The sequence below is a fragment of the Sycon ciliatum genome, chromosome 1 (assembly GCF_964019385.1).
Source record: "Sycon ciliatum chromosome 1, ocSycCili1.1, whole genome shotgun sequence".
NCBI classification, from domain to species: domain Eukaryota; kingdom Metazoa; phylum Porifera; class Calcarea; order Leucosolenida; family Sycettidae; genus Sycon; species Sycon ciliatum.
In genome coordinates, this window is record NC_088643.1 from 9,505,238 (window position 1) to 9,514,553 (window position 9,316).

The 9,316-nt window shown below is 45.8% G+C and overlaps 1 protein-coding gene across 1 annotated transcript in view; it reads right to left on the reverse strand.

Moving 5' to 3' along the window:
* LOC135812390 (multiple epidermal growth factor-like domains protein 11) overlaps nt 1-9,316 on the reverse strand; it is a 32,971-nt gene that overhangs the window by 19,116 nt on the left and 4,539 nt on the right. Inside the window, exons 3-12 of the mRNA XM_065325768.1 lie at nt 9,015-9,107; nt 8,066-8,161; nt 7,150-7,235; nt 6,638-6,801; nt 6,111-6,231; nt 4,691-4,827; nt 3,419-3,658; nt 1,933-2,228; nt 1,542-1,617; nt 557-739 (exon numbers count right to left, since the gene is read on the reverse strand). Coding sequence (XP_065181840.1) covers nt 557-739; nt 1,542-1,617; nt 1,933-2,228; nt 3,419-3,658; nt 4,691-4,827; nt 6,111-6,231; nt 6,638-6,801; nt 7,150-7,235; nt 8,066-8,161; nt 9,015-9,107 — 1,492 coding nt within the window. The remainder of the gene's footprint in view (nt 1-556; nt 740-1,541; nt 1,618-1,932; nt 2,229-3,418; nt 3,659-4,690; nt 4,828-6,110; nt 6,232-6,637; nt 6,802-7,149; nt 7,236-8,065; nt 8,162-9,014; nt 9,108-9,316) is intronic.

Consider the following 9,316-nt stretch of genomic DNA (forward strand, 5'->3'; position numbering starts at 1 on the left):
TGCTCAGGATCGCTCCACAATTACTCTCATATAGTTTCTAAAGGATTGGATAACAGACGCCCAATTTGGAAAAATTTATGCACAAAGTGATCACAGATTTTATGTGGTATAGAAGCTGGCATAACGGTTTTTGCCTAGGTGCATTTCAAAACTATAGACGCTTAGGGTTTTTGAAATATTTCAAATTCGGCTGGAACTTTTTGAGAATAGTTTTCGGAATACTGCTCAGGATCGCTCCACAATTACTCTCATATAGTTTCTAACGGATTGGATAACAGACGCCCAATTTGGAAAAATTTATGCACAAAGTGATCACAGATTTTATGTGGTATAGATGCTGGCATAACGGTTTTTGCCTAGGTACGCGTCTATAGTTTTGAAATGGACTGTAGGCTGTGATTTAACATTTAAGAGTTGAATATGCAACAAGATTGCCAGTTTCTTGACACACCCAAATGAATTATCCATGAACAACTTGGCCTATTCTCTACACCATCAGGCAGGAAATTGACTACTGAAACTGATATGTGTGCCAAAGCCAACAGCTGGAGCTTACGTGTCACCAATGAAACCCGGGGCGCATCGACATGCTCCGGTGAACGGATCACAAGTGGCGTCGTTGTCGCACGCGCAGGCTGATGCGCAATCTTGGCCGTAGGTCAGACGTGGGCAGTAGTACGCACAGTCCATTCCAGAATAGCCGGCACTGCAATCACACAGACCTGTGAAGCGATCACAGCTGCAGCGGACAACGGACAGAGGAGTACAGGAAGCTCATCAGTTATATGTCTGCTAAAAGTTGGAATCTAGGCCTGGGGGATGTACTGATAAAGATATTATGCCATTACTGAACATAATCATTTGAATCATACTGGCACATGCAGTAGCCAGGGCCAGCAGAAGAAGTTTTATACTGGTCCAGCCACACCCTGGTATTTCACACTTTAAGTTGGACAGGACGGGTAGGCATGACCTCCTCAGCCGAGTAAACACACATCGGTGGCCAAAAGTTGGTCCGACCATGGCCTGACCAACCGGACTGATTCCACAGGGGCCTGGTAGGAACTTTGGTGCCAATTGAAAAAAGCATCATTAGTTTACCCAGGTTCAATGGATGCGTTAATTCCAAAAGCACTGTATATTGAGCAAGGGAGTGGTGCATTGTTGAAGGTTCGTCAAGTGGAAGGCCCAACATGTTCCACAGCCGTGATTCCGTCGTGTGTCAGTCATTTTCATCACTTCATTTCCTCTATCCCTCCACCTCTCTCTTCCCTTCTCTATCCCTGTTAGCCGCTGTAATCTATGCCCTGTGGTATGCACGCTGGAGTTAACGCTCTGGTCTCGGCGTTGTTGGTGTGCCTCACCAGTACAGGCTCCACATTGGAGCACCTACTCTCCCCACTGCTTTGGTTCTGTTGCTGTCTCCAATTCTTTTCCCTTGAGTAGATTAGTGAAACAACAAACACTTTGAACAAACGGCGAGGAGACAATACTTGATTGAGGTTATCAAATAAACACTTTGCACATCTTACAAGACTTACATATCAGTGCTTGACTGGTTGCACACACAGTCATCACACGTTGAGTTGCTGCTGGCGTATTGCCATTCGGGACAGGCTGCATGCGACGGGACAACATAAGTTGCACAAAAACCATGTCAGAGATGATAGCCGAGAAGGTGCATTGGCCTAAAACATCCCTTTAGGAAGTATGCTATGTAAAATCGATCTAATATCCACCCCTATCCTCTTCCCCCGAGATCAAATCCCAAGATTCTTCAAGCAATGAGCCAGGATGAAATATTCCCCAAAGAGAAACTCGCTGTTGCACTTCCTTCTTTTACATCCTCACATGCATAATATTTTTAACACAATGTGCCTGTTTACCCATCACAAATCCATCCAAATGTCATGTAGATAGAGCACAACTCACGATGTTGACACTGAGCACCCAGCCATCTTCCCACACATGTACATGCTCCTGTCACATGATCACACACGGCATCATTCTTGCACAGGCATGCCTGGGAACAGCCGTCACCATAGGAACCCGTCGGACACGTCATGTTGCAGATATCGCCATGCCAACCAGGCTGGCAGGAACACGAGCCGTCGATAGCGGAGCAATTCGCTTCGTTCATACACTCGCAGACCTCCATACAGCCTGTGCCGTAGGTTCCTGGTATACAGGCATCTTGACATGCTGTTCCATTGAATCCTGGTGGACAACTGTGCAGTGAGGCAACAGAATTATGCACACCACACAGCCCACCACACAAGAAAGCATATGGCCAGACACATTGTAAGCTGTGAAGCACTATCCTACAGGCCGACCTATTCAAGGACTTACTGTGAAGAATATAACAGATGGGTTAGCTTTACATTCTTGCTCACAGAATTATGCTCCACAATCCAGCACCTTCCTGACGATTTTGGGTGGTAGTGTATGTTTTTTTAGCAAGACTAAGTGACAAAACTGGAGTCTTAACACTCTAAGCTGGGCCGGCGAATTTGCTACGTTCACGACAGTATTCACTGTACCACGCTGTGCCACAAGGTAAAAGAAATACAATAATTCTATTTCTTCATGGTTACAAAACTTTTCAGGGAGGGCCCAAGAGCCCACCACTCAAGGGGCATCAACTATGGTTGATCGTGCCACCCAAAGAAACCTTCCGATGCCCCTGCAAATAAAAACTTTACATTCATATTATTTACTGCAATGTAATCAAGTCGTCAAGGAGGACCGTCATGTGAACGTTCACCTTGTAAAAATCCAACCAGAAACACAACAAACTGCTATCCATTGCCTTTCTCACATTTAGAGTATTCCCACTTTGATTGTTTGAGCTGGAGAATGAAGTTGAAGACACCACTGCAGCTGTACTTATGCTTGATTAATATGGTGGTGAAGACACACCTGGCAATACGGCGTGTGTGGCACGCTAGAGATCGTGTGTGGTCAGGCGTGTACTCACCGCCATATTGCCAGGTGTGTCTTTACCACCATAGTGATTCCTTGAGCCTTGAACCTAAAAATGCTTTGTTGTTCACTAGCCTGCATTGCTAGTGTCCACCCAACCGCTCTGAGCTCCATTGATGTGACTAAACTAGGTCGTGACAGCTAGCTTTCTAGAGACTGAATATGATTTCGGATTTAAAATGCACATAAAAGGATTCATTTGGTAACTGTCTGAAAAGCGATGAAATGGATGCTACCTGTTGCATTTAAATTACAGTGAACCTGTCAAGGAGACCACCTGTCCCAGAAGACCACTGCAGCCAGGACCAAGGGATGCTATTCACAGTCCAGTGACCCTGTATAAGGAGACCACCTGTTAACAGAGACCAGATTTAGGAGGTTTCTAAGCGGTCGTCTTGGACAGTTTTCACTGTATTCATACGTGAACACAACTTACACGCACTCGCCAATGAACTCATTGCAGGTTCCACCATTCAAGCAGACCTGCGGGCAAGCCGTCAAGCAGTCAAACTGTCCGTTCGGTTTACGCGGACACACCACGGTGCACAACAACCCCTTCCAGCCATCGTTGCAGCTGCACGAACCGTCGATGGGACTGCACGTAGAGTTTGAAGAGCACTGGCATGCCTGGACGCATTGATCGCCATACTGACGGGATGGACACGTGTTTTCACAGCTAGTCAACACAAACAAAAAGAGGGGCATGGATTGCTCTTGAAAACCCATTGCATAACACTTTGTTTTGACTGTAGTCACAAGAGACAAATATTAGACTTGATGTGTCCTGTAACAGGTGAATTGCAGAGGAATTATCGTATTAACAGAACCAGGCACAAGTCTCTTCTTGTACACAAACTCTCATGGTATTAGTACGGAGCTCTGTTTTCAAACACAATGCGTCCTCCGCCATGCTGCCAGCGAAACATTAACTCTCGTGTACCCGCAAAAATAAAATTACGGCTTGCGAAAGAGCCAGTCAGACTGACTTTTCTGCGTCCACACTAACGCCGCCACCCTCGCTGGTCAATGTGCAGGTGCAGCTCTTCAAGCCGTGGGAGGTGAGCAGATCAGACCCATCAAAAAGTGCTCTAAGACCATACTGACTATTTAAGCACCCTGGTACACATCAAACAGTCTTTAACCAGATTCTCAGGCATGGCGCGCATTCAGGATTAGGCAAAAGGTTGTACGCACAATTTTCGAGACCTTCCAACAGTTATGATTGCACTCACAGTACATTGTGAAGTGGGTACGTCAGCTTGGTCTAACACAACTGCATTGAAAGCCATTGCATTAAAGCCGATCATAATCAATTTACCAGACCAGCTCCACGGGAAGCCGGGCATAGTACCTATATTGGCTGAGCGGACCACTTTCAGTCGACCATCATGTTAAGGTAATGGAGAAAGAATACTGCGAGGTGAATATTACGTCAATTTCCCACCTACTGATAGTGGACCAGCAGAACATGTTCAATTGGCTAGATCAGATCGTATCGACGTGTGAAGTGCCTGATCTGGAATGCTGCATGCCCACCGAATTTTCCGGACTATAAGCCGCCCTTTAAACACAAGTAATTCATCAAAAGGTTTTATACTATGATCGTCAAATTAACGGTGATAAACAGGGTAGAAGTCTGTATTTCGTGACAGAAAATATGGTATAATATGCATTGCACAATGACAACAACAGACATTGTGTACGTTACCGTGTTCCAATGTACCCGGGAGCACACGTACAGCCACCGGTGACCGGATCACACGTGGCACCGTTCTGACAGAGACACGGAGATGCACAGCCTGCACCGTACATGCCCGGTGAGCACGTCTCCGAGCACAGCGATCCCTGTGTGTGGACCATTCAAACCAACACATACAATAATTATAAACGTTTACATGTGATAAAGATATGCGGTGTCATTTTCATGTCCAGTGTGGCCATGTGTTTTGCACTACAACAAAGATGGCCTCCCATGTAACAAGCAATAACGTGGCTGCAGGCTGTCACTATAGACTGAAATTTAACTGGAACTGCACGCAAGAAACACTTCAGAACACAAATTCTTCTCTGGCAGATTGTAGTAACAGCTGCATGTGACCTGTATAGGAGCACTCGGTGGGAAATGGGGGTAGTACTAGTGTGCTTGATCATTTTCTTCTCCTGAACCTTTACCCAACACGGCTGACAAATGGCCCTTCTTACTCTGTATCGGTGTTATAGATGTCTCTAGCAACTGTGACGTGATGTAGAATACAACAAAATAGAAATACCGTAAAGTATGGTTGATCCCCCTCCGACGGGCCGCTACAAAGCAGGGTTTTTTGGCAGGGGGCGGGAATTATATCAAGTCGTTCAAGTGCAGTACGATGTACAACAAAACAGGAGATCAGACTTGACGTTCTGGATTGTGCACATTTTCATCCTGCACTCGCACGTATTGTGTACAGCAGTACAGGCAACGGTTCACCATTGCACTTCTTTGTATACGCCGATGTCGCTTCACAGGCAGAAACTCGACAGAGGACGGAAATTGGAGCGGGGGAGGATCAACCGTAATGATGCACCTCCTGAGAGACTGATATGTCAGGGCCGGAGCAAGGAGTTTTGGAGTGGTCCGGCCTACCTTTGAGGGGGGTCCGGGGCCCCCTCCCCCGGAGAAAAATTTGAAATTGATGTGAAATAGAGCGAATTTGGGCACCTCTTAAGGCTCCAGAATATGCAGAAAATTAAAGTAAAAGAACACAAACACAACTTTTTTTTATCCATATCATTAAAGCCATACAGTGCCGGTCATGGAGTCCTGAGCTACTTCGAAGCACATCACACGTCGGCAGTACAGTCGAGCCATGTACCTCTGGATTTTTTACACCGGTTTTGCACGAATCACATGGACCATCCAGCTGGGAAAGTGGTCCGGCCATGGCCGGACCAGCCTGACCGGTTCCGCCGGCCCTGGATATGTACTGGCTCAGCAGAAGCTCTACTGCACCAACTGCACTGTATTGTTATCTTCACACGTCTCTATTTATATGGCCATCTATCTTTCCCGTCCGCTGAACTGCCTCCATGTACATGTACATGTGTCTGTGCGGTATTTCTGTTCGTCCGCCAGCTTGTCTCTCGCTCACCTTATAACCGGGTGTGCACGTGCAACTGCCATCCACTCCACTACAGGCTGCACCGTTCTGACAGGCGCAAGACAAAGCGCAGTTCTGACCGTAATGTCCACTGGCACACGGTGTGTCGCACCTGCATATAGATCACAACATAAATAATTAGAAAATAGAGTTATATTTCGTTTGGGCACATGATCATTGACCAATTCAAAAATACAGAGTAGACTTCACTAGCAACTGGTCTCATGACCTATGATCCGCCATGTATGTGATGCAGATATCACCACTGTGTACTGGTACATGTATGTTTTGTTATGTTATGTGAAATTCATACTTTGTTATGTGAAATTCATACTTTGTTATGTGAAATTCATACTTTGTTATGTGAAATTCATACTTTGTTATGTGAAATTCATACTTTGTTATGTGAAATTCATACTTTGTTATGTGAAATTCATACTTTGTTATGTGCAATTCATACAGACTCCTTCCATTGCATCATTCGCTGCTGTCCACTGGCTGGTCGTCTCTACACTAACCTTGTTCCCATCCATCCTGGCTGACACGTGCACTGTCCGTTGATATGATCGCAGACTGCACCGTTCAGACACTGGCACGTCGAGGCACAGTTCTGGCCGTAGTGAGCCGAGTCACAGCGCTGGTTGCATGTAGTGCCCCTCCATCCTGGAGTACATGAACACACCTATGCCACACAACAAACCGAACACACATACATGCACGCCAATGCACACGCGTACACTCGCACACACACATGCACGCGCACGTGCGCACGCACACACACACACACACACGCACGCACACACATCGGCAGGGGAGGCGGTCTTTTGAAAAGTGGCATCAGTTTCCGTTTCTGTCCCACGTCTTGACCACGTACTTTGCCCATCCGAGGAAAGATATGGAGTTGGGTAGAGAAGAGTTCTAAAGACAGCCTTTACTACAATACCATCTGCCAGTATGGTTATGGGCCTTATGGCTGCACCGGTGTTCAGTGAACAAGTATCAACATCAACCAGGATGACTTTGCACTCACCGCTGAAGGTGAAAACTTGTTGCACGAGCCGCTATTTAGACAGGGACACGGTTTGCAGCCAACGCCGTATGTTCCTGCTGGACACACTGTACACCGTAAGAAAGACCAAAACAGAAGTTCGTTATTCAGTCATGGTTCTGAGCTTTCAAGGTTTGGTTCAAGCTAATTCAAGCATAATGATAAGCGGTGATAACCTTGCTCTTCTTGAGCAACATGCTTGTAGCTCAGGCTGGTTCTTCATGCCAAGTGGCACACACAGGTTTAGTGCTTACCCCCGGAAATTAGCAATGCATTGGTAAAATTACTCAAGCCTAAAGAGATGAAATGTGTCAACAGGTTCCACTACTCGCCATGACAACAGCTGGTTGCCCACTGTTTCCCCAGCCAGGCATTGGACTACGCCATCATTGCTGTGTTGAGTGATATCACGCACATTGCTTTGCCAGTCAAAGGGAGATTCATTATAAAGTATTGTCGACTGAGTAACCTCGACATCTCACAGCCATTGCATTTTGTGGACTCGAATGGAGAGCCAAGGATAAACTTATGGAAAAGAAAAAGGACTAAGGAACTACAAGTTACGCTATAATGTTCACTAACACCACAAGTTACTAAACAATCAGCACGAGCATGAGCATGAGCTGATTGTAACTGGTGGTGTTAGTGGACATTATAGTGTAACTTGTAGTTCCTCAGTCCTGTTTCATTGTATTTGTATTTGTTTATTTAGAAGGATTCCCCGAAGGCTGTTCACCTGTTGAGGGGGTGACCTGAACGATAAAGCGAGGATATAAGAACACTAGTACTCGTACAAGAAAAAGAAGAGGAAGAAACATTACAGAGTCACGGGTAAATCATTGCACGAATATCTGTGACAAGACAGTTTTAAAGATACATACGACTATAGATCACTTACCAGCGTTACACGTAGCGCCGGTGTATCCCGCTGCACATGTACATGTGTACGGTGCAGTGCAGGCACCGCCATTCAAACACGCACTGGTGCACTCCGCTGCAACACACAACAGAGTGTGATACATGAGCTGGCATGCAGGTGAAGAGGCAAGGCAATAACGACGATGTCTTGGTGCCATTCTACATATCCTTGAGACAATTTATTTCATTTTCCAATGCTTGTCTGGGAAGATTGTCTTTTCCCAGCAACTGTTACAATGCACAAGGGGGAAGTCAATGAAAGGGTGAAATTGTGTTGAAATTCAAGATTGGTCATATATCAAGCAAAAAGAAAAGGATACATAGAACTAAAAAAAGGAGAAGGACAAAAATGGTACGAGTTATGACTGACTGTCCACCATTGTAACCAGATCGTATACAGTCAGCGAGTGTGGCAAAATGGCACAAAACTGACAAGGAGTGCTGCGACATTCAACGACCTGACACCTAGCTCCAACACTTCTCTGAGGCGCAAACCAACAACCTTCCAACTTGGAAGGCTCGGGTTAGGAAGATCCAAGAGGGGAATCCGAGTTCAAATATATAGTACTATCATATTTTAGTTGGCTGTGGTTGGTTTGGCACCCTTCATTTCATTCTCACTGTTGACAGTCTTACGGTGAGCCAGGAGATGTATCAATCTATAAATAGATACCGCTCTTATGCAGACCTCGAAATTTCGGGCACTTCTGTCTGCCGAGCACCCTGTAGAGGGAATTTTAGTGGAAATATTACTTCTCCTTTGCCAATTTTTGTGGAAATAGTGACATCCTACATGGATGCTAGATCTCTGGCAATTCCCCATCAAAACGTGCATGATTCAGAGTTACAGAGATTTCAAGTTATGGACAGTGCCCGGGTCCTCGATAACGGAGATATGAGTATACATGTATATTAAAGTGGAAGCTCACGTGTTTGACAGGAACTCCCAGTCCAGCCGGCAGCGCAGGTACATGTGTTTGGTGATGAGCACCATCCTTTGTTGTAACACACTTGGTTGCATGCTGCGGGTTGATGCATCATCACGCATGCGCATACACACAGCACGAATACATACGAATACGAATACATACGCACACGGACACATGCACACATACACACATACACACGCACATGCAATCACACACAGACCGGCATGCACATACAAACGCACACACGTACACACACACACACACACACACACACACACACACATGCACACACACACACACAC